Source organism: Calliphora vicina, chromosome 5 (genome assembly GCF_958450345.1).
Source record: "Calliphora vicina chromosome 5, idCalVici1.1, whole genome shotgun sequence".
NCBI classification, from domain to species: domain Eukaryota; kingdom Metazoa; phylum Arthropoda; class Insecta; order Diptera; family Calliphoridae; genus Calliphora; species Calliphora vicina.
In genome coordinates, this window is record NC_088784.1 from 19,441,124 (window position 1) to 19,467,897 (window position 26,774).

At 32.3% G+C, this 26,774-nt stretch overlaps 2 protein-coding genes across 2 annotated transcripts in view; one reads left to right on the forward strand and one right to left on the reverse strand.

Annotated features, from left to right (window-relative positions):
- The window catches only part of Buffy (BCL2 family apoptosis regulator buffy), a 38,249-nt gene extending 12,220 nt beyond the window's left edge, over nt 1-26,029 (reverse strand). The window contains exon 1 of the mRNA XM_065514490.1: nt 25,731-26,029. The gene's annotated coding sequence lies outside the window, so the exon portion shown is untranslated. The remainder of the gene's footprint in view (nt 1-25,730) is intronic.
- Nucleotides 1,862-5,250, forward strand: LOC135961132 (uncharacterized). The gene is made up of 4 exons (XM_065512628.1): nt 1,862-2,292; nt 3,697-4,416; nt 4,474-4,646; nt 4,705-5,250. The coding sequence occupies exons 1-4, from the start codon at nt 1,862-1,864 to the stop codon at nt 5,247-5,249; spliced, it is 1,869 nt and encodes a 622-aa protein (XP_065368700.1). The 3' UTR covers nt 5,250.
- Nucleotides 26,030-26,774: the final 745 nt, after the last annotated feature.

Here is a 26,774-nt window from a genome sequence, read left to right on the forward strand (position 1 = left end):
AAGCAAAAATTATGAATATAAATAGTCCTTGAGAAGATCTAAATACGCTCATAAGTGTAGGTTATCTCTATTAGTTAAAGAGATATTCAGGTTTATTGATTAATTTTTTTTTAATTTTGCTCGATCTTTATATGGTTACTTGTAAGCGTATTTTTTGTAGATCTTCTCAAGGACTATTTATGTTCAAAATTTCAGCTCATTCGGATCATAAATTGATTTTTGGCGATTTTTTTAAAAAAAATTGATACCCTAGATGACCAATTTTGAAGTGCCACGCAATGGTCATGTGTGGACAAAAAATTGTCCGCTGAGTAAACAAATTTATGGCATGTCAAGACGGGCGGTTATAACTGAATATTGCCATTAACACATTTCGAATTAGAGCTTAAAGTATCAAACATTTCATTACTTTTAAGATAGAACCATGTAAAAGTGTTCTTGGAAGTTCATTTTATGTAATTAAAAAGGAAAAGAAAAGGTTTAATTTTTCTCCGTGTAACAATCCAATAGGTAACCATTTATATTCCTATAATCTCTGCATGTCTTGCTACTTATGTTACTCACATTGCAAAGTCTAGCTCTCGTCCACCATTCGAAATCCACCACAAATGGTTAAAATCATAATAATTTCAGATATTAACTAACTACCGTTATGGTTAGTGGAATTTTTGAAATTCATAATGCTTAATAATGTCATAAAATAATGTGCACAACTATGTTTTTATTGCAAATATGCTGAAGAGAGAAAAAATTAATGAATAAGAAGTAATAAATATTGTATATCTATGTTGCTTGTTTTTTGTAGGTAAAAAATATCAAACTTGTTATACGATTCTTAAGGATTAATATGATAGACAAGATTTTATTTGTTTTTGTGCTGCAAAAAAATAAGTGGTTTTAAAACCAAATTAATTAATTTATTGCAAAGCCAAACTAACTAACGACATGAAAATATAGAAAATTTTGACATTTAATTTGAAAACTAGAAAACAAAAAAAATATATTGAATTAAATATGTTTAAATTAAGCTTAAGATTTGTCCTTCAGTATTGAAAAAAATAAAAATATACAGTGTGGGACAATATAATGGAAACTTTGTAAATATAAATGTACATATATGTCAAAGATAACAGGATTTAGGGCTGGGGGCATCATGGGTCATATTTCTTTGAGAACGAGGCATTCACAAGCATTATAGGTCGATAATTACCAACTTCTTTTGGCCAGAATTGGATAATATGGACACAAACGACATGTGGTTTCAACACATTTGACATTATGCATGAGCTAGTTGTGGGCATGGTCATCTCACGTGGAGGTGATGTGAAATGGCCTCTGAGTTTGTGCGATTTGACCCCGTTAGACTTTTTCTTGTGGGGTTTTCTTATGCCTCCTATCCACAGCGGTCCTCAAAGCTAACATAACCCATGTCATCAATCAAATTCGGCCAGAGTCATGGAAAATTTAATAATTTCCGGAAGCTTGGATAATCTTTTCAATCTTTTATTTTAAAATTAAACCATTATCAATAAAACAAGTCATTGACTTGACCTGTATCAATATAAACAAAATTTTCAAATACAAAACCAGCAGCGTGATAAAGGAAAGTGTAACAACTAAGGGGAACACAAAAAACGTGAGTTTCAAAACACTTTTTGAAACTATTGGATGAAACATTCAAAACATACATTTAACTAAAGTAAAAGTAAAATCTCTGCATGATTTTTAATGCCTACGACAATTTTTTATATATTAAATCACGGTTTTGCTATTAAAAAAAAGTAACCAAAAAGAAATATTCAACTTATAAAAACAAAAGACATTTTCGAATTCATCAAACAGTTCAAAGTGTTCCATCAAAATGTTTAGATCAAAAAAGTGTATTTTAGTTTTATTGATTTTGGGTTTCATATCAAAATCCTATCAGGATGTATCGCATTTTTTCGCTCAAGCTCCGGAATTTGGATATTATCAACATCATCATCATTTGCAGCCACAACAAACGCATATTCCGGTAGCTTTTCAATCAGGAATTTCATCACTTTATGGACCACCTCCATCTAGTGCCGCTGATGCGTCAGGTCTTTATCCTAATCCTATTGGATCTGCTGAAGTAGTGACACCAGCACCAGTGGCCCCGATTTCCAGTAGTACTGAATTATTGCTGCCAGAAATTGTGGAAAATCGCAGTGTCAAGGATCGTAGGAATTTTATACCTTTGTTTAATCAGTATCTACCACCCGCACCACCAGTGGCCGATGAAAGGCCTAACTATGAAAGTCCACAACAGGGGTAAAGTATTAAAGTTAGAAATTATTAAAACAAAATATAGAGAAGGTTAATTTACTGTGATGTTACCAAGCAATATCATGCTGAGGGAGTAATTTGGTTGGTCCAAACATACTTCGTCAGAATCTGAGCAAATTTTCCATAGAAACGTGTGTTAGAAGCTGAGCAAATTTTCCATAGAAACTTGTGTTAGAAGCTGAGCAAATTTTCCATAGAAACTTGTGTTAGAAGCTGAGCAATTTTCTATAGAAAACTTAGTCAGAAGCTGAACAAATTTTCTATAGAAAACTTTTGTCAGAAGCTGAGCAAATTTTCTAAAGAAAACTTTATCAGAAGCTGAGCAAATTTTCTAAAGAAAACTTTATCAGAAGCTGAGCAAATTTTCTATAGAAAACTTGTGTCAGAAGCTGAGCAAATTTTCTATAGAAAACTTGTGTCAGAAGCTGAGCAAATTTTCTATAGAAAACTTGTGTCAGAAGCTGAGCAAATTTTCTATAGAAAACTTGTGTCAGAAGCTGAGCAAATTTTCTATAGAAAACTTGTGTCAGAAGCTGAGCAAATTTTCTATAGAAAACTTGTGTCAGAAGCTGAGCAAATTTTCTATAGAAAACTTGTGTCAGAAGCTGAGCAAATTTTCTACAGAAAACTTGTGTCAGAATCTGAGCAAATTTTCTATAGAAAACTTGTGTCAGAATCTGAGCAAATTTTCTATAGAAAACTTGTGTCAGAATCTGAGCAAATTTTCTATAGAAAACTTGTGTCAGAATCTGAGCAAATTTTCTATAGAAAACTTGTGTCAGAATCTGAGCAAATTTTCTATAGAAAACTTGTGTCAGAATCTGAGCAAATTTTCTATAGAAAACTTGTGTCAGAATCTGAGCAAATTTTCTATAGAAAACTTGTGTCAGAATCTGAGCAAATTTTCTATAGAAAACTTGTGTCAGAATCTGAGCAAATTTTCTATAGAAAACTTGTGTCAGAATCTGAGCAAATTTTCTATAGAAAACTTGTGTCAGAATCTGAGCAAATTTTCTATAGAAAACTTGTGTCAGAATCTGAGCAAATTTTCTATAGAAAACTTGTGTCAGAATCTGAGCAAATTTTCTATAGAAAACTTTATCAGAATCTGAGCAAATTTTCTATAGAAAACTTTATCAGAATCTGAGTAAATTTTTTATAGAAAACTTTGTCAGAATCTGAGTAAATTTTCTATAGAAAACTTTGTCAGAATTTGAGTAAATTTTCTATAGAAAACATTGTCAGAATCTGAGTAAATTTTCTATAGAAAACTTTGTCAGAATCTGAGTAAATTTTCTATAGAAAACTTTGTCAGAATCTGAGTAAATTTTCTATAGAAAACTTTGTCTAAACTTTTTTTTATCTACATATATTCCAATTCCATTACAGTAACCAACAATATGATCCCTTTAATGGTGGCTACATCTATCAGAAACCTTCGACAACAAGCACCACAACACCCAGACCCGCCCAAGCTATAGTAGTGGTAGATCCACCAGAATTCTTACAGCCCATTAACAATGATCCCATTATTCTGCCACCCATAAATAACGATCCCTTTGAACAGGTCCCTTTACCATCTCCCACCCAGGGTTACGATTATCATATACCCTCCACTCCTGTAATAGTGGCAGCTGATTCTCCTTTTAATCGTCCCCCATCCACACCAGCTCCCGGTTATTTGCCACCCTCAAAAGATCAACAGCAACCCTTGTCGATTGTACAAAATTCAGACAATTCAAATCCTTTGCGTTTACGAGTCCACGAAATGCGCTGTTTGCAGCAACAACCCAAAATTTCGGGTTACTTCAGGGCGGTTTTAAAAATCGATAATTTCCTAAGTGCCACGCCCAGTGTTGATAATGATTCTAGCGATAAGCGATGTGAGCTGAAACTGCAGAAGAGTTATGTAGTGGTGGATATAGCGGGAGAAGATTTTGCACGCTGTGGTGTGCAACAGTGTGGCACAGATTTATGTTTGCGTGTACGTTTTCCCGCGCTAAGGGGAATGCGCACGGGTTCGGATAGTATTTTGACGTTGCATTGTAAGTCACAGAGTAGAGTGGCTGTCAAGACACATGCCCTTAAAATGGGTGTGGCAAATGATGTGTAAGTGATTTTGTTTAAGGATTTTAAATATATTTTATCTAAACTTTTGAATTTTAGACAAGCCCGCAGCATTGGCACTTATGCCAAGGGAGGTACACAAAACTCTTTCCGCACTCATGTGGAGTTACTGAGAAAATCAAATCAAGGTTATGGCAGACATTTGCAAACGAATGAGGCAGTACAACTGGGAGAAGATTTGCTGTTAAGGGCTCATGTTATAACAGGAGATGGTGAGTATTAGAACTAGACACCTTTTTAAACACTTTGATTTCTTTTAATTTTTTACAGGCTGGAATTACACCAAACTCACCGATGTCAGCCTTCAAAGAATCTCACCATCTGGTGAAATACTTAACAATGTACAGCTCATCACCTCACAGGGCTGTTTAAATCCTTCCATGAAGGGCATTTGTACACAGAATCCCTCTTTTGATGCTCCTCTGGGCTACAAACTGCCCTTCAAGGCAGTCATGTTCCAGGGCATGAGAAGTGGCGAGGAATTGATTATGTCTATGCGCATTACAGGCTGTCTGGAGCACCAAGATTGCTATGTGAATGCCGATCAATGCAACAACTTTAATACATCCAATTTAAAGCGACGTAAACGGGATATGTTGAATAGTAATACGACTGCTAATAATACGGAAATTTCGGAGATTTCAAAAATATCATTTAGAGTTATTATGCCGGGAGAAGAAGTGCCTGACAGTAACTATTCACCTGCAAGTCTAAAAGCCCAATCGAAATCATTAATTTTATTTGGCTCTTTGGGTTTTATCGCTCTTCTAATGGGTGTGGGCATTTTCGCTTTAATCAAATTTAGAAAATATTAATTTATTAAGATATTAAAGGTTCAATTGGAATCGTTGTCTAGTTGAACATATTTAGAAACTATTAATTTATACTTGTACGAAGAATTTATATTAATGTTATAATAAATATTTACAAGATGTATGTCTTCTATAATTTTATGTGCGTTTTTTGTTTGTTTTCAAATCAATCTTTAAAACATGTCCAATACTCGTATTAAATCCAAAAATAGTGATACAAAAAATATGTTTTTTTCTAACAAAAAATAATTGTGCAACTGATGATTGGTTACAACGACTGCAAGATTGTTCTACAATTTCCTAAAGAATCTGAGAAAACTTTTCTATAGAAAACTGTGCCAGAATCTAAGAAAATTTTCTATAAAAAACTGTGCCAGAATCTATGAAAATTTTCTATAGAAAACTGTGTCAGAATCTCAGAAAACTTTCTATAGAAAACTGTGTCAGAATCTCAGAAAACTTTCTATAGAAAACTGTGTCAGAATCTCAGAAAACTTTCTATAGAAAACTGTGTCAGATTCTGAAAAAATTTTCTATAGAAAACTGTGTCAGATTCTGAAAAAATTTTCTATAGAAAACTGTGTCAGATTCTGAAAAAATTTTCTATAGAAAACTGTGTCAGATTCTGAAAAAATTTTCTATAGAAAACTGTGTCAGATTCTGAAAAAATTTTCTATAGAAAACTGTGTCAGATTCTGAAAAAATTTTCTATAGAAAACTGTGTCAGATTCTGAAAAAATTTTCTATAGAAAACTGTGTCAGATTCTGAAAAAATTTTCTATAGAAAACTGTGTCAGATTCTGAAAAAATTTTCTATAGAAAACTGTGTCAGATTCTGAAAAAATTTTCTATAGAAAACTGTGTCAGATTCTGAAAAAATTTTCTATAGAAAACTGTGTCAGATTCTGAAAAAATTTTCTATAGAAAACTGTGTCAGAAACTGTGTCAGATTCTGAAAAAATTTTCTATAGAAAACTGTGTCAGATTCTGAAAAAATTTTCTATAGAAAACTGTGTCAGATTCTGAAAAAATTTTCTATAGAAAACTGTGTCAGATTCTGAAAAAATTTTCTATAGAAAACTGTGTCAGATTCTGAAAAAATTTTCTATAGAAAACTGTGTCAGATTCTGAAAAAATTTTCTATAGAAAACTGTGTCAGATTCTGAAAAAATTTTCTATAGAAAACTGTGTCAGATTCTGAAAAAATTTTCTATAGAAAACTGTGTCAGATTCTGAAAAAATTTTCTATAGAAAACTGTGTCAGATTCTGAAAAAATTTTCTATAGAAAACTGTGTCAGATTCTGAAAAAATTTTCTATAGAAAACTGTGTCAGATTCTGAAAAAATTTTCTATAGAAAACTGTGTCAGATTCTGAAAAAATTTTCTATAGAAAACTGTGTCAGATTCTGAAAAAATTTTCTATAGAAAACTGTGTCAGATTCTGAAAAAATTTTCTATAGAAAACTGTGTCAGATTCTGAAAAAATTTTCTATAGAAAACTGTGTCAGATTCTGAAAAAATTTTCTATAGAAAACTGTGTCAGATTCTGAAAAAATTTTCTATAGAAAACTGTGTCAGATTCTGACAAAATTTTCTATAGAAAACTGTGTCAGATTCTGACAAAATTTTCTATAGAAAACTGTGTCAGATTCTGACAAAATTTTCTATAGAAAACTGTGTCAGATTCTGAAAAAATTTTCTATAGAAAACTGTGTCAGATTCTGAAAAAATTTTCTATAGAAAACTGTGTCAGATTCTGAAAAAATTTTCTATAGAAAACTGTGTCAGATTCTGAAAAAATTTTCTATAGAAAACTGTGTCAGATTCTGAAAAAATTTTCTATAGAAAACTGTGTCAGATTCTGAAAAAATTTTCTATAGAAAACTGTGTCAGATTCTGACAAAATTTTCTCTATAAAAATGAGCCAAAATATGTGTTAATGTATAAACTTAAATCGAATGTATTGCATTGAACATGCCCAATATAGAGTGGAGATTTTGGACAAGTGTTTACAAATCACAGAAAAAAGTGATTGCCATAAATAACAATTTTCAATTCATGTTTATGTTCGCGATAAGAAATGCATATGTCATAAATTTTGTGCCATACATGTGTGTGTCTAATTTAAGGCAAAAGTTTAATGTAATGAATTCATTAAAGGCATTTGCTTTTCACAAAAATGTTGCCCCTTAAACTGGCAATTGTAGCTTTTTGTGTTTTTAAGGGAAAAAAGGCAAAACTGTAAAAGGGCAGCATATGGTTCTCTAAAAATATCAGGAAAGGTCACATTATTGCTTTCATTATTATTTCGGGGTGAAAATGTTGCCTTGTTATAAAATTAATTTATGTTTTGTTTCAGGAAAATTGTCTGCTTGTTCTGGGTGGGGTAAGAATTGTAAGTGATCTTTAACAAATTTTATTCAATAGTTTTAATATGTTTAAAGTACTGTACTCCAAATGCTCTCCAAATCAATTGGTAACACTTCTAAACCAATAGTTTAATGTTCATAAATACTTGTAATAAACTTACGCACAAGTTTGTTAATACGATTTACAAATGATCAAATAAATTTTCAACATGTTTTAAGGGATGCCAACTATCTTACGTTTATTGATTCTGATCAAAACTAATAAAGTTTTCTTTTCTGGGAAAGATAAAAAAATTTGATCATTATGGGTTTCGAAAAACACCAAATTTTTTACAATAATTTGGTCATTTTGTTAATTGATATCTCACACCCACTTTGTTGTATTTAAATTTAAAGATAGGAAGAGCTTAATGAAAATTCCTTTATATTTTATTATCACTCACTATAAAATATATAGCATATGATTAACAAAATCGGTTGAACCAAATACATTTTATTTAGTTTCCAAGTTGCTGCTGAAAACTCCTGTATGGAGAGTACGATGGGCAGACATGGATTAGGGAGAATGACGGAAAATGTCGAACTATTTACTGAAAATACGCCTCGGTAGGATGACAAGTCAGGAGAAGCACTCCAATCTAGCTCGAGCTGTCAAGAAATGCGCAAGACGCGATAAGAGAAGCTGGACAGAATATATTGCCAGAGATGCACAAATGGTGCGGAAACAAATCGGAGCAGACTAACAAAGACTCCTGTACTCGGTGGAAAGCCCTTAAAATATGATAATGGGGAGCTAACAAAATCAAAGCATACACAAATGCAGCTTTGGACAGATTTTTACAGGAACATTCTAGCGCAAACCCCCAACACACATGAGTTAAACCAAAATATCATTACGGAATTTCCCTTTACTCCCGAAATATGTGAAGATATAAATGCATTGAAAAACAACAAATCTCCAGGTCGGGATAATATCCCTCCCGAATTGCAGCTGGTCGATCCAATGACAAGCTTAAAATTACTGCTACCGCTCATGGATGGATTTTGGTCTTCGAAATTACTTAACAGATTCACTGTTCGCAGGTGTAATCATAAAAATACCGAAAAAAGGAGACTTATCAGAATAGTAGTAACTGGAGGAGTATCACTCTTTTGAATATGCTGCTAAAAGTTATTGCCCACATCATCAAGAAAAGGCTTATTTCACAAAGATCGAAGCTCAAAATCTTTAACTCCAACGTAAAGTCAGTTCTACTATATACAAGTTCCCGTCGTTCCAACAAGGAGCATTGGGCCCCAACTCTTGCCACTGCCATTTACTTCGGAGACAATCTGCCTTCTCCATGTATGAGCTGTGCGTCCCCTTCTTCTCTTTCCTTGTGGGTTCCAGTCTATGACAGTTCTAGTGATGTTGTTAGGCTGCCTTCTAAGGGTGTGGCCGGTACAACGCCATTTTCGACTCCTTATTGCAATCGATAGGATTTGTTGGCCTGTTTTTTCCTATGTGATTAGATATGGTTCTCCGCTAGAATACACGTAGGATCTTGCGAAGACAGCGATTCATGAATACTTGCATTTTTCGTATATCACGATTGGCAGCGTTCCAAGTTTCGCAGCCGTACAGACGGGTAGATTTTACATTGCCATTGAAGATTGCGTAGATTATTTATATGGTCGATGGTGGACTTATGGGGTCTGAATCCAGCTTGTTCCTGCCTTAAAGTTAGTGATACCCTGTCGGAAATCCTTTTGGCAATAATCTGGGATATTACCTTATTAATCACGCATAGTAGAGTAATGCCGCGACAGTTATTAGGGTCCGTGAGATATCCCTTTTTTAGTATATTTATTATCAAGCCCTTAGTCAGCTCATTGTCGAGATTTTCGCTCTCCCAGAATGTACGAATGATTGGCAGTATTATTTCAGTATGTGGGTAGAAATTAGAGTATTCACGCCCACTAATGCGCCCAGTTATCAAATACATCTGCAAATATGCAATCAAAGGAAGTGACATGGCTGAATTAGTTAGAGTTAGAGAATTCCAATGATGAAGTCACTCAATTTCAAATGGGACGCTATCAGTAATGAAGCATTTTGCCATTCATGAAAGACATCCAACTGTTGTTTATTTAACCGTACATCTGAAAAATGGTCAAAGAGTGTACTTTACTGAGAAGAATGTTACAACGAGTTGATCGAACGTCATCACAACATTGACTAGATTTTTTGAAATGTGCCGGAACAATGAATTTGCCCAAACGCTGCTAACTACGAAATGTGAAGATATAATACTTGGAATCAATCGTGAAAGAATTTTCAACGGAGGAAACAAGGAAATCCAGTTCCAGGTTTACGCATTAGGTCGCATTTACACAGTCCATCCAAGTGTTTCTATTTTCGTTTGCTATTAGTCAACGTTCGTGGCCCAACATCATTCCAAGATGTGCGAACTATAAATGGTGTGCAGTGCTTTCAGCAGATGCTCATCAAATACGAACATTGTTTTCGATAATTATCTCAACATGATTAACATCCAAACTGCATCAGATGCGTATTAGAACATCAAATCCAACTTTGAAACTGAGCGAGAAAATGTACCACGAGACTTTGATATTAATTGAGGACATGGCTTGATGATGGCGAACAAGGTATTATCCGATGCACGACGCATTTAGTCAAGAGTTACGACGCAAAAAACTATATGATTGCGATGCCTTGAGGGAGTCAATTCGAACAAACGTTCCACTGTTGAACCGACAACAAAAATATGCGAGCGGCACTCTTATAAAAGTTGTGAAAAATGGAACTGTAGGGAATTTTTGTTACTAATTCATACTCTTCTTTTGTTACTAATTCTTACTGCCGGGGCATATTACACTCAATTAATATGGTAACTCTTCAAAAATATTTAAGTAAACTATTGTTGTTTTTGTTTTGTTGTTTGTTTTTCTTCCATAAAAAACATTTCGAAAAAATACCTGTTGCCAGTAGTCAGTCCGTCATTACTTGCATTATCAGCAATTACAAAATGCAATTGACCAATGAAAATCATTAGAATTATTTCGAATGCTATTAAATGGAAATAGACAAATTTTTATTTAATTTAGTTAAAAACTTATCACATTAACAGACGCGCTCACTTACAAAACACACGCTCTCAAAATAGGAAACTCTTCTGTCAAAGACCTAACTCAGTTGTTAAAGGTATTATTAAAAAAAAAACAATGTGAACATAAAAACATTACCTTTATGTAAGATTATTTTAAGTAATTTTTTTATTTGAGTTTTTTAAAGTTTCCTTTCTTTGTATATTTCTCTAATACTTTAAACTTTGCTATAGTTTTCCTTTAAGTTTGAATGAACATTTTGAAAGTCTTTAAAATACAATTTATTACATTTATACAATCCGTTTATTAGATTTGTAATAAAATCATGGCATCATTTAAGAAATAAACAAGAAAAATGCACATTTACAACCAGTATGTAGCCTTTGGTCACTTTTGAGCTCTGCTCCATTAGATGGTCGTATAGAAAACAAAGCAAACCAAACAAAAAATTGTCTACTGGCTCCTAGGTACCGCCATTTGGCGTTAATTTATGTCCAGTCACAACTTCTAGTCAGTTGTTAATTTAGTAACTAGAGGACGTACGTGAAATGTTTATCAAACAAGTCTGAGTCTGACTCTGACTTGACTGACTGACTGAGTTGTCTCGTAGTCTACATTTTATACGTTTGTACAATACAATACGTTATTATTGCTCGTTAAAGTCATTGATAACTTTATAGGATTTTGGTTGGTTGGTTTGGTTATTGTGTTTTTGGGATTTTTGGAAAATATGTATTTATTCGTATAAATTTTCAATTAAATGTGTGTGATTTTTTTTTATTGTGTAGTAAAAATTTATGAATTTTTATTTGTTAATATGGGTGTTCCATGGTTATTATATTGAAATATCAAGTCATTTTATGGTGATTGCTAAGAGAGAGTGTTAAAAAGCTTTATAATTTATGCCAAACAAAACTTTATGATCTAATCAGAATTATAGAATTTGATAAAAAGTTCTCAAATTTTCGAGAATACAAATGTAAAGCTATAGGGATTCAATATAACTGAAAACATTCCCTTACCCTCTGTCCATACTTGATACATTTTTGTCTTGATAAACTTCAAAATGGTTGTCAAGAGAAAAAATTATCAATTATTTGGTCAATTCACAAGGTTTTTTTTATCAGTCATATTGTCATAATGTCCTAATATATTACGACTCGGCAGCTCGTCTTAACCAACTCTTAGGCATTCGGCGCAGGTCTCTGCCTGTTGGTTACGATAAACATAGCATTCAGAGTAGTATTATTTTAAGACAATAAAAACCATCGTGAAATATTAGGACATTATGACAATGTGACACGATAAGATACCTTGTGAATTGACCAATTGTCTCCATTTGTTAGTGTTATTCCATAGTTATGGCAAAATTGTTAGTTTGTTTTCTTGACAACAAACGTCATTAATTGTTATGATAAATATTTGTCAAGTATAGACAGGGGGTTATAATATCGATAGAATATGTAAACTCCATCGAAATAGCGACGATTCTCTAGTGAATCAATAGATCTATCTTATTATAGGGATTTGTTTTCCAATTTCGATCGCTGAGAATACAATGGAGACTTGTTTGAAAACTACATGGTGGCTGATGAAAGCCGCCTCCAAAAGAAAACTAAATTGTCTTTTCATGTCTAATGATCTGAACGGCAAAGTAAACCAACAAAATGTTTGCATTTGGAGTGGTTCCAACCCAGAAATACTGCATGATAGGGATTTGCATCCAATTCGCTTCACAGTGTGGATGGGCAGTTTCTTGATGCTATTGCAAAATTCACCAGCCCCCCTGTATATGCCGTAATTAAAATTTTCAAAAACATGGACTTGGGACCAGTGGATAGGTGTCATCCAAAGTATTATATTGGAACTAGGAAAATAGGTTATGGGAGGGAGGAAAGAGCGAGTAGTGTTTGTTGACCTTCGAACTTGAACTTTTCTACATTGAAAGTGACAGGAAATACTACATCGGGAAGTTTGTTCCACATACGAATTTCCTCTTTCCCCTGTAGTGTGTTGTGCGGTCCACTGACCAATCGACCACAAAGGCATGGGTTCTTGATGAAAAACGTGTATTACGTAAAAATCTGCGGGTGTCACGAACAAGTTCCCTAATGTCATCAATAATATATTCCATTGTAGTACCGATAAAACAGTGAAACGTAACCTACATTACGACGGTGCTCCAGCAAATCAATACAGTCGGATAAGCTACTGTACACGTTCGAGAAGCTCCAAAATAGTCTTTGAAGCAACGGCCCATTCTATACTGAGTTGTATTCTATTTTCGGTCGGATATATGAGATGTAAATCAGATGATGAGATCAGATGGAGTGATGTAAATCCTATATTATATCGTTTCAAAAAACGAGACAGCTGATTGCTTCTTTCGAAAAATGTGCTTAGTGTAGCGGACATGACATTGTATTCTCATGCCCAGAACATCAAGAGCGTTTGATTCCACAATATTTCACCACCCATACATACAGTAAAGTGATCTGTCGTTCGTTTTTGAGTCAACATGCAACACTGAGGGAAAGATACTGAAACCCATGTACACAAATAAGACAGTCAAGTTTGGAGGTGGTTTCTTTCCAGGGCAAAGTATTGGTTCAATTCTTATCATAAATGGTACTATGACTTGAATCGGATACATATTCTTTTTAAACGAAGTTATGTATCCATAAGCTGAAGTAATTATGCACCTAGTTGGGAGATTCCAGCACGACAATGACCCCAAACCTACCTCTACATGTTTTTAAGGAGCTTGACCAATCGCCAGATCTCCATCCCATATAAAAGCTATATATGCCAATAACGAATCAAGCCAATCGGATACTCTGTTCCGAAGTGAAGCGTATCCCAGAGAGAGAAAGCCTTCTGCACCGATCGAAACAAATAGTAGTCGGACGGGGCACGATCTGGACTATAAAGAGGCAAAACTTCCCAACCATTTCATTGTAAATACTTTTTAAAAGGTATTGCAATACGTCGCCGAGCGTTGTCGAGTGTTTCATTTCTGGCCGCATATTCTGGGAGTTTTTCGGCCAATTCTCGCTTCAAACGATTCAGTTGCATTCGGTACATGCTCCCTGTGATGGTCTAGTCAGATTTAAGCAGCTCATAATAGACCCTTTTGCTTCCACCAAATACGGAGCAAAAATGATTTTCTTTTATAGCGTTCAAGCATCATCGTCCACCACTGTATCTTTATTAAGATCTTTACTGAGAAACACTAGCTATAAAGAGTAATTTTGCTTTATGGGAAACGAAATAAGTAAATTTACACATGTATGTATATTCACAATAAAAATAATTTATAATGCAAAATTATTTACAATATTAATTTCATTAAAAATTAATAATGATTTGACAAAACTGATACATTTAAACCGCAAAAATATATTCATAGATATTTAATATGAAATTCATTTGTAATTTGCTAATATTAGTAATATTAATTAATAAAACTGGGCTACAAAATAATAAAAAATAAGTTCCTCATTTGTAATTAAATGTAAACAGCCTCAAAAGTGAGTATTCATTATTAAAATTTAAAAGTTTCGGTTTGTTGGAGATTGGGTTGAATAATAGATTCGGTTCCGAAAAACAAAGATTTAAGTCGGAGGCTCTGTGTATGTAAATTACTGGGAATAGGTAAGAAACTTGAATATTTTCCATACAAATATTTTGAAACGTTAGTGGTTTTATTTAGTTCATTTAAATAAGCTTTAAAAGATACTAGCCAAGTAGATATGTTTATATTTTAGTCCTGGTTGAGTACTCCATCAAACTATTTTGGAAATTTAGAGAATATTTAGCTCTTAAATTTGAGGTTAGAGACAGACAACATAAATTTATAGTCAAATGAGCTAAATTTGTCTGAGTATGGAAATTTAAATTCCGATGTTTATTGAATATTTTTATACCCATCACCAAAAAGATGAGAGGTATATTGTTTTTGTCATTCCGTTTGTAACATATTGGAATATTGGTCATAAAACCAAAAGGTCTATAGTATATTGTAGGTTCTTATAAAATATTTTAGATTTTCTGGAAAAAAGGGTCAAATTGTCCCCTAAAGAGAAGATCTTCCACAAAAATGATCCCCATAAAATTCTACAATATAACTCTGTCAATACGAATTCTCTCAGACATTAACTTACAACATTTTTTTTATTTAGTATAATGAACCCTTCGATCAAAAAATTAAAAGTTTGATAAACTGTAAAAAAAAACTCAGACCAGATGGACAATAATTGTATTCTACAAAAATTATTTGCTCAACATGCCCTTTAAGAATTATAGGTTCGCTATTCTGTTCCAATCGAAGACTCAATTGTAGTATACATATTTTGATCCGAATTACGAAGTAAAATTTACCACTAATATTTTTAAGAGACCTTGACCGTTCGTAAGAGGGATCTAGGCTCAAAGAAAGAACTCTTTTAACTCAAGGTACGAAAGTCTCATTCAATCGCGAAAAAGAACTTCTCCTTTTTTCAGTTTAGAAAATTTTGTTGTCTTTTGTAATGACACTGGTGCCCTTTTAAGAAAATGGGACTCTCAAGCTGCAAAGCTTGATGAAAGCAGATTGTTTATGGAGAGCTCGCAGTGAAGTTTAAAATAGATCTAGGTTCAATGAAAGAACTCCTTTAACTCAAGGTACGAAAGTCTGGCGATACGAACTAAGTTCTCAATTAACAAAGTCCCCAAACCGCAAATGAATTAAGGCCCAACATTTTATATAGAAAAAACCAACAAAGAAATTTAGGGACTTAGTTCATTTTTTGGGATTTATTTCAATTCTAAAATTGGGGATTTAATTCATTATGAAATCACTCTGGTGTTTATTAAAAATTGGCTTCGCTTAGAAAAGTTATTTTGCATTGCCGGCCTTTGGCTGGGCGAAAAGGTTTTCTCCTCTGGGGTGTATCAAAAACTGGCTCAGAAAAGTTTTTAATTTTGGTTTGGGGGTTTAGTTCCTTTTGCTGGGGATTTATTTCATTTAGAACATTTGGGTTTTAATTCATGATGAATTAAGCCCCCAATTTTGGGGTTTTAATTTATTTGTGGTTTGGGGGCTTTTTTCATTGGGGACTTTGTAGCGCCCGAAAGTCTCAATCAATTGCGATCGCCAAAAATAACTTCTTCCATTGCTCATGATGTAGTCTTTTGTAGATTGAAGCATAAATAGGACGGTATAAATAAATATGATTCAATCTTAAATAGGAAGAGCTACAATTGAAGCTTAAATAGGAGTGCATAAAGACCTACGAACCCTAAATATGACTGCACAAAAACCTGTGATTAATGATTAAATATAACTTTATAAAGACTTTCCACTGAAGCTTAAATAGAACTGTATAAAGGCCTGCGATTGAAACTTTAATAGTACTGTATAAATATCTACGATTTAAGCTTTAATAGGAGTGTCTAAAGCCTATGATTGAATCTTAAATAGGACTGTGTATAGAGCTACGATTGAAGCTTAACTAGTACTGTATAAAAACCTGCGATGAATGCTTAATTATAAATGTATAAAAACCAACTACTTAAGCTTATTTATGACTGTATAAATACCTAAGATTGCAGCTTAAAAGTGACGTATGAGAGCTACGATTGAAGCTTAAATATGACGGTATAAAAACTACTACTACTGAAGCTTAAATAGGACTGTATAAAGACTAACGATTTAAACATTAATAGGACTGTATAAAACCAACGATTGAAACTTAAATAGTACTGTATAAATATCAAAGATTTAAGCTTTAATAGGACTCTCTAAAACCTATGATTGTATCTTAAATAGTACTGTATAAAACCCAGCGATTAATGCTTAAATATAACTATATAAAAACTTACTACTGAAGCATAAATAGGACTGTATAAATACCTACGATTGCTGCGTAAATATGACTGTATAAAGACCTATGATTGTAACCTAAATATGACTGTATAAACATGACTACGATTGAAGTTAAAATACAACTGCATAATGACCTACGATTGAATCATAAATAATGTTTCTTTTTAAGTATGTTTTAAAAGTTATCATTGGTTGCAATTTTTACCTCATTTGTCCCAAAATATTTGAAAATATTTAGCACTTATTTCGAGTAGCTGAAAACAAATTCGTTGTGACTTTAAACCGCACCTATTACATATTCAAATTGAACTTTATTAATTGCAATGAGTAAATAGACAATAATTTTAATGTACTTTTGTGGTTAAATACCTACTTTGTTTTATACTTTTAAACATATTAAATGACATTTAATCACGTTTTTACGCTTCAATACTTTAACATAATAATGAAAGAAAACCTTTAATATTATCTAAAGCCAACAATAACACAAAATACAATAATTTATTTAGAAATAAAATTATTTAACAATTAGCAAACACCTTAATATGAAACACATACAGGTAGGTAGGTAGGTATCATTATTGTTTGTTAATTAAATTTAATTATCCCCAAAAAAAATGTCGTCGCTTTAGATTAAAATGGTATGTAATCTATACTTATTGTTATATCTATCTCTATATAAAATGCTATAAATAAATTATTCAGTGACTCCACCTACATTTGTTTTATTGTTTGTTTAATTTACAATTCTTATCGAATTATTGTATTTTTTTTTTCTCTCAAATATAATTTTCAATTTAAATTTTAACACTTGAGTAACTTGTTTGAGAACCAAATGTATGTAATATTCAAACATATATCACTTTGTATGCCGCCACCTACAGACAATTTACCTTTAAACTTACAATTCTGAACAATGGTTTATTGTTTAGATTTGCAACACTGACTGTCAAGCATTTTTGACATTTAAGCGAGAGCAACATGTTGAATTTGTGAAATGTCATTTATGTATGATTTGCTGTGAATGCTACCATAATAAAGTTAAATAATGTTAATGTCCAAAGTGTCTAGGTTTTGGACATTTTATACATACAATTTTAAATCTTTAAAAGCGGGAGTTTGCAAAACAATAACGACTGCAATTTATGGAGCTTAAATTAGCACATATGTAAGTATTGAATTTCTTAGGAAAATTAAACATTTTCAACACACTTTCAAAAACTGTAAATAAAATTTTAAGTAAATTACACTAAGTTACAGACAATATCCTAAAATGTTTAAGTACTTAACGAAACCTATCGTGTTTTCAACAGACTGGCAGACATAGCTAGATTGTCTTAAAATCTTATGAGGACCCAGAATATATATAATAATGTGGGTCTGTGACAAATATTATTCGACAAATCAGGGGTAAACAAGTAAGAACCCTTTCACACTAGGCAATTTAGTTGCGCAAGTCTCTTACCAACAACAAAACAGCATGTAAAATTTTCTTCTCCTCAACCCGACATTACCTCTAGTATCTACAAACACAAGAGACTTGCGCAACTAAATTGCCTAGTGTGAAAGGGGTCTAAGAGTGTTATATTCGGCACAATATATGAAGCAATTGCTTAGTTAATTCTTTCTTTTAATATCAGTAGTGTTTATTATATTAATCATTATAAGCATATAGCTCATAGGCCCGTTTTCTCAATTTATTAGGCCGATAAACTGTCCGTTAACAATTTTGGTTCAAGTTGGGAACCCTGCCTTCAAGTGACAACATGTTTACATAAATCAGCCATTCATTATCCTTCATGTCTGACAGGTAGTTAGGCCTGGCATGATAAACTCTTTCAGCATTCACTTGAAACTCATGTTCTTCGAGTTCATCCTCCATCAATTTAATGTTAATTCCTCTATTATACTTTTTTTTATAAAATCTATTTAATATCGTTTACAAAAACACAAACACATAAAAACTATGAACAGCATAAATAATTGGCAGATGAGGTCGGGTTAGCTTTGCGACAGAATAGAAGCAAATGAGACATTGAGAAAACCAAATTTCTTTAATCTGCAGCTTTTCGTTGGGAAAAAAGATAATCGCATAATGAGAAAACGGCCCTTATCAATTTAATGTAGATATTACTTGTAATTACATGGGAAATTTCATATTTACATTTCAACATTTACCCCCTGTGTATACTTGACAAATATTTATCATAACAATTAATGACGTTTTTGTCAAGACGAAGCAATAATACTAACAACCCCCTGTCTATACTTGACAAATATTTATCATAACATTTAATGACTTTTGTTGTCAACACAAAGTTGTCTGAGAAAAAACACTAACAATTTTGACATAATGCAGCAATAATACTAATAAATGCAGACTATACCTGATAATTTTTTTATCTTGACAAACTTTTGGAAGTTTATTATGATAAAAACTTATAAGGTATAGACAGGGGGAAAATGAAGACCTGGAAATATGAGAACCATTTTGACGTTTATCATGATTAAAAATGTATCAGGTATAGACAGGGAGTTACTTTCCAATACCTACCACTGTATCAAGCGAGCTAGCACTAATTGTTTAACGTTATCAAAAAAACAAAAACTGAAACCAAAACAATCATTAAAACATTATTAAAACCAAATATTTGTAATGAACTGAAAGCAAATAACAAAACAACTAAAAAAGAACAGCTAAAAACATTGACGTAATAATGACAATGAAATGATAAAAATTATACATTAGCTGACTTGAAAATCAAATAATTATTATAAAAAAAAGTAAAAATAACAAACTTTTTCAGCATACTAATGATATTTATTGCATAGGTTTGCATATTTATCGATTTTAATATTAAGGGTATTCGGGGAAGAAGTTTCAACTGAAAAATTAAAAGAATTATAACAAAAATAAAATTATTAAACAGAAATTGAATATTGTTCTCTATTCGTATAACTTTATTAACAGAGAGTATATTTCAGCCAGCTAGTTCCTTTTGTTTGGGCCCTACCGTGTTTCTCATTTTTAACTATTAATTCAATATTTGGAAAAGTTTCCATTGTATTCTCAAAACCAACGTTTGTAAGAACATATTTGTTCATGATTAATATTAGAATTTAACTACTATTAATGTAAAATAAAGTAGAAACACCCTAACCATAAAAGAAATTTTTAAAATTAATTTTTGTTAAAGTCGACTTTATTTTAAAACAAAAAGGATTATTTTAAAATAATAAAACAACTCTATACTTGTTTTATGGTACGAAATTTGTAATAGTCAACTTTATGGACTTCAAATCGACTTTAAGGCCTTTGTGGTTAGGGTGAAAGTGTATTTTTATTTAATTTTTTTATGCATTAAATTTTAAAAATTAAAAATTTAATTATAGATTAAATCAACTCAAATCATTAGCAATTGAATTTCTTATTATAGTATTTATTTTCTTTATTCTTCCCCTTCTTGTAAACAACTTAAAATACCTCCATAAAACTGAACAGATTATTATTTACTTTAAACCAAAATTGTATACAATAAATTATACAAATAACAAGAACTTATTAAATGCTATGAAAACACTGAATCCAACAATTCCAATTCAAAAATGTGTATGTGTCTGATAAACGTTAAAATTGTGGCGGAAGAGAACTTTTAAAAATAGGGAGTGTAGCCGCCTTATGATCTGTTTGTATATAAATATTGTAAGTTAAAGATTTTTCCATTTCGTTTTCATATTTAGTCAACATTTGTTTAATTGAAAGAGTTAAACTCTGTCAACACTGAGAAAAAAGTAAATATTTTATATGTGAAGTGGCTGACAATACAATGGAAACTTTTTCAATTATTTAATTAATAGGTCAAAATTCAAATTCTAAATATAGGAAACAAACTAAAATGTATTTATTATTATGATATTGACAAAACAATGGAAACTTGGGATTAATTTTTACAAAAATTGTGTGGCTCTTTTGTGGTTAACAGCCCATAAGCTTTACAGCGACGATACATTGAACTAAATAAAGATTCAATCGTGTCCTTTGACATATTTCGCCATTCCCTTAGAACAGCATCTGTCAAAGCTACCTTCGTGATATAATTTTGAGCCCATATTAAGAGTTCTGAAATTTCTTCTAGGTTTTCTGTGGGATTGGGCAGGCCACTTCAAAACACGTACTTCATTTGATTGTAACCAAGCGGTTACAAACCCATAGGTGTTTGAGGTCATTGCCGTACTTACATCTCCAAACTCGGGACATATTTTTCCCAATGATTCCAGTCATAGTATATTTTGTGAAATGAATTTGTTCCATTCCTTGCCCTGAAAAACAACCATGCCAATACTTGACTGTCTTATTTCTATACTTGAGGTCCAGTCTCTTTCCCTACGGCCCTCAGATAAATGTTTCCCTACGGCCCATCACTGCCTCTTAAATTGTATTTGGATTCATCCGAAAAGACAGCAGTTTTCAATTTATTTCTCGACAAGATTAAATGTTCTTCGGAAAATTGTTTACGAACATCGTGACACATAGAGGGGCGATACCAATCCCTATCAGCCTCATTTGCCCTGTTGCTAACAGTTCGAGAATTAATTTTCAATTTTAGATTATCGATAACCTCCCGGGGAGTAATTTTTGGGAATTTCTTAAACTCTGTTGAATTATCTTGTCTTAAAACTAAACTAGACTAAACACATGTTGAAAAGGTGTTTGACTAAAACAATTTTTTACATTTTACATTTAACATCAGTGTGATATGCAATTTTACTACCTTCTTGTGTAAGTCTATTAAAAGACTAGACGTAATAGTACAGTTTAACAAAACTGTCCTCAAATTTTTCACAAGCATATCTGCCGTTTTTATAAATATTTGAGGGAAATAAATTTAAAAAATCGATACTACTTTTAAGAGATAGAGTCCATAGATTTTGTACGTGTAATTCTACCATTAATATTTTTAACGAAAAGAGGCAAAATCGATGTTTACAGCTTGTAAGGATATTCCAACCGTTCGCAAGGATATTCCTTTTGTGAGTTCTCCCATTGGGAAGAAGTCACAAAACTGTACTGGGATTCTTAAAAGATATTGAAAACTATGGGAAGAATTACTAAGGGAGGATTCTAACCGCTTTAAGCCCAACAGAAAATCAAGGCAAGTATCTCCACGGTCAAAAGGACCATTGCAAGCTGCGAATACCAGAAATTAAAAAAACCGAAGAAAACTACTACTACATTTAGCTAGAGAGCATATGACATGGCACATTCAAATAAGAGGTCATGGTAATGATTGGCGGATTGTGGCCAATTATTATTTTCACGATATGAGAAAAGAGGAGCAGAGAGGGTGGGGTTATGGTTTGGGGTGCTATAACGTATTACGGCACAATTGATTTAGAATTTCAAAGTACAAATATCACTGGAGAAACCTACAAGACTCTGTTACAATTATCTTTCCCTAAATTAAAAGATATTCGTGAAACGATTCCATGGATTCTGCAACAAGATAATGCCAGAGTTATAAAAGAATTTATTTCAAACCAAGATATTCATCTTCTTAATTGGCCACCATATTCTCCTGATCTAAACATAATTGTAAATATGTGGGGTTGGCTTTCAGGCAAGGTTTATTAATTCAAGCCATTAGTACCGGACCACACTGTGAAACATTTGCTGCAAAACATTTTTGAATTCTCTTTTGAAACTGCATTCGTGTCTACACAGTGAAGTTTTTGCTTTTCAGTTTTTGACATTTCTGTACAGAACCAATAAATGTGAATGTCATACTCAACAAAAACTTCATGTACATGAAACATAGTACCCTTTTCCATTCCTCTTTCCCCTTTCGTCAACAAACTGAAATGTTTTGCAGCAAATGTTTCACAGTATGTATGGGGACTTAAGGACTCCTGAAATTTCTTTATAATTAAAAATACATCAGGAGAATTTAGTGATCCATTTTTAAAAACTAAAATTGAATTAACTTTAGAATCATTAGGTTTGGTTATAAAGGCAGCCAGCTCACTTGGGTCCATGAATTGTTACCTTAGTGAAACCCTAAAGGATCATTTTCAGGTCCTCAAGACATCCTTCACATTTCGGAAAGGGGTTAGATGCCAACCTGATGCACGAATAAATGAAGCCACCTTCCCAACATCTACTCTCGATAGATCCGCTAGGCTGTGCATAAAAGGACTGTCCATTGTCGTAGTCCGGATCCCTGATAGAGCAGGGCAAAGACAGAACATCTCATCCGTTTCCTCCTCGTCTTCGTCATGACAACTTCTACAGAAGTCATTATAAGGAGTGTTCAGTCTCCCAGCATGCGCACCAATTAAGCAGTGCCCTATTAGCACGGCTATCAAAACTCGTAGCCGAGCGCGTGCTAGCCCCGTAAGGGGCATTGACCTATGATGATCGTAAATGGGTCATATAAGTTTCGATACCGAGCAGTTTGTCAAACTAGACCATCTGAGCTGAGCAGCCTCAAAAAATGTATGCTGTATGAGTGAATTACAACATGAGAGTTATAAACAGACCAAAAGATCGATCTCGTCGTCTTGTAGTCGTGAACCTGTTATGGGCAGTTCATACGCGATAGTATTGCCGAGTACAACAAAGTGACCTGACACCCAGAATAACTTCAAAGAACCATTTAACTGACAACCATTATTTTGTATTGTTTTTAAGCCATTATTTTTATACCCTTCACCTTCGTGAGAAGGGTATATATAAGTTTGTCATTCCGTTTGTAATTTCTACATTTTTCATTTTCGACCCTATAAAGTATATATATTCTGGATCCTTATAGATAGCGGAGTCGATTAAGCCATGTCCGTCTGTCTGTCTGTTGAAATCAATTTTCTGAAGACCCCAGATATCTTCGGGATCCAAATCTTCAATAATTCTGTCAGACATGCTTTCGAGAATTTTGCTATTTAAAATCAGCAAAATCGGTCCATAAATGACTGAGATATGAGGAAAAAACCAAGACAACCTCGATTTTTTTACCTATTTTTGACCTATATCTGGATTACTAAGACATTAATATAGACAATATGGATATCTAATGATAGATATTTCAAAGACATTTGCAACGACGTATATAAGACCATAGTAAGTTGGACCAACAATGGATCAAAATCGGGAAAAAAAAAATTTTAACCCGATTTTTTTTCTCACAAAAAAAAAATTTTAAAAAAAATATTTTAAAATTTAAAAATTTTTTTTTCCAAAAAATTAAAAAAAAACAACTGGAAAAAAAATTAAATTTTGTTTACCTAAAAATATTGAAAATTTTTAAGTAGAATTTGGTGAAGGGTATATAAGATTCGGCACAGCCGAATATAGCACTCTTACTTGTTTTCATAAGTTTTTGATATTATTTGAAACAAATCTATAATTGGCTCCTACTGAAACTAAATGTGTTTTTGTTTTTGTTTTAGATTTTCGTAGAGTTTCTTTCACAATCTTAAACTATTATCTGCCTCATAATTTGAACTACATAATTTAAAATTTTTTAAGTAATTTCTGGCATAATATTTTAATGTCTTAATCCATTTTTAGGATCCAAAGTCATTAAACAGCATAAGAAAGACTTGAACATTGAAAGGAAAACTGGATCTAGAAGAAAAAAAGGTCTAACAGATATTGGTAAGGCAAAAGAAGTTGAACAACTCTTTCGAAGAGCACCGAACACTTCTATCAGAAAAACAGCTCATAAAGTTAAATGTTCTGATTCTTTTGAGCGCAGAGCCAGAGCTAATGCTGGATTAAAGTCGAATAAAGTTCAGAATGTTCCAGATCGCAATTCGGTAAACAACTTAGAAGCAAGCGAACGAGGGAAAAAATTTAAGTAAAATTTTATAAAAAAAATACACCTGTTTATTTTCGGGGCCAAGATTTTTATGTGGCTGATGGACGATTCAACCACAAGTGCCATTAAGGGTTAATTTAAATTTTTGTTATATTATTATAAATACTAGACTTCATGTAATATTTCTCTTAAGTTTCATCAAAATCGACCCAAAAATAAATAACATTCCGCTATCTTAAAATTAGAAATTCCTTCACGACTTAAGGTTTAAAGTTTTCCAATTTTAATAAAACTTTCAGAGTCTATTTAGAATTATTTGGGCTATAATATTCTGAATAGGTTTTACTTAAAATTCATTACAGTAATGAAATAGAGCACATTCGCCAAAAAATGGCCATATAATTGGTTTTTCTCGAAAATTACAAAATTTAAATCGCAGGTATGGAAATACTATAAGAGATATTTTCATAATTTTTTCATATTTTTATTCCCTATTATGTTCTCAATAAATCCCAATGAGATGATCAAAAAATTCTGAAATTTGTTTAACAAAATTTTTAAAAATTTGAAAATGGCACGTCTTAACCCCAACCGATTTACCTAAAAATTTTTAAGGATGAATTTTTTTACCAATGTTCACCAAACTAGGGGGGTGAGAATGGCCAAAATCCAACTTTCGTTTATTAAGGGCCACCCTAGTGTGGCAACCCATTTGCAGTTGTGGCAAAAGAAGCCAATAGTTTGTGACATCAGACACGATAAACACAGAAATGTATATTACGGAATGTCTACAAAAAACGGCTTTTACCTTTCTTAAAACAGCACAGAGTGCCTTCATCTTTCAGGGCCGATTTGGCATCATGCCACTATAGAAAAAAGGCCCTTGAGTGGTATTCAAACAGTCAGTTTTGTAACACATTAGACAAATCCAACCATCTGTCCAGAACTCTCTTGTAATAAAAGAATTAAAGAACACAGGAATGGTATCCCAGGACATGTCAGATTTTAAGCGTAAGTGGACCACCTTGTCAATAAGGTAACCAAAGCAACTATAACATTTTTAATGGGAGGATTTCCGTTAAAAGTGGATAAATTTATAAATACCGAGTAATATTCCAATATTTTACTGTTTAATAAATTTGTACAATATTCAAATAAATTTAAGTATTTTTTAAGAATTTTTATATTGAACGCTTTAAGTTTTATTTAACTTAATAGAAGTATACGTTTTTTGACTCACTCTTTTATATGAAAATGTATTTTTTCTCTAAACTTAATTTATTTTTTCAGTGTATTTTTAAAATATTAAAATTATTGTATACGTACTTTGTTTTTATCACAAATGCATAAAAATTATATTGAAAATTTGTTTAAACAATTTCAATATGTATTTAATAATGGAAAAACATTTGTATGTTATTTATTTAACACAAAAACAAGGTATTTTTATGCAATATTAACTTATTTACATTAATTTCATTTTATTTTTGCCTGAATTTTATTTACAATTATTTTCTCTTTTTTTAAAAAAAAAACACAAAACACCAATAACTTTTTAATAATTTTTGATAATACTCGTTAATTGAAGTTATTTATTTTATTATTTTGGGGGAAATTTTATAGATACAAGTAATTTTAACCGCTTTTTCCGTTTTACTACGTCCGCTTGCAAATAGCGTTCAAATTGTACTCTACTTGCGCTCTTAAGAAAATTATTTCAAAAGTTGTTTGTTATTAAACTGTACAAACAAAAATACAACACCACCAACCAACCAGCATTATTAACAACAAAAACAATAACAATAACAACAACAACAACATGTGTATTGTGTAGTGTACTCTACACACCATATTACTATGGTGTACGAATACTTATACGAGAGAGTATGCATCATAAAAATCCCAACAGTTAAGCAAGTAGTCAATGTATCCCTTATAGACAGTAATTGTCACTAATGTTTGATCACTAGGCTGAATCCAATTTATATATTTTGTGTCATTTAACACGTATGTGTTATTAGTAGTTACTTTATACATCCCTGGTAATCTAGCGGGAAGACAATTGTCACTTTAGTGTCCCTAAGTAATTTAGAATGTAGTCACTTTCAAATTTTATTTTGTACTACACTTTAGAAAGTAGTAATATTGTAATCAAAAAGGGACCTAGTCCCGCAAATACTTATGTAACTAGTTGTCACCCTATGCGATAGGTAAAATCACTACTTCGGGACACTCACCAAGAACTGCTGGGATGTTCAAAAATAAAAACATGCAAAAAAAAAACCATAGAGGTTTTGTTTTATTTTGGTTTTTATCCGTCATTGGAGAGGGAATAAACAAACAATTATAGACAGTTAGACAGACATACAA

Excerpts from the sequence above, each read along its gene's own strand:
- LOC135961132 (XM_065512628.1), top strand. The coding sequence starts at position 1,862 with ATGTTTAGATCAAAAAAGTGTATTTTAGTTTTATTGATTTTGGGTTTC. Across the intron at positions 2,293-3,696 it reads TATGAAAGTCCACAACAGGG|TAACCAACAATATGATCCCT; the intron begins GTAAAGTATTAA and ends ATTCCATTACAG. Across the intron at positions 4,647-4,704 it reads TCATGTTATAACAGGAGATG|GCTGGAATTACACCAAACTC; the intron begins GTGAGTATTAGA and ends AATTTTTTACAG.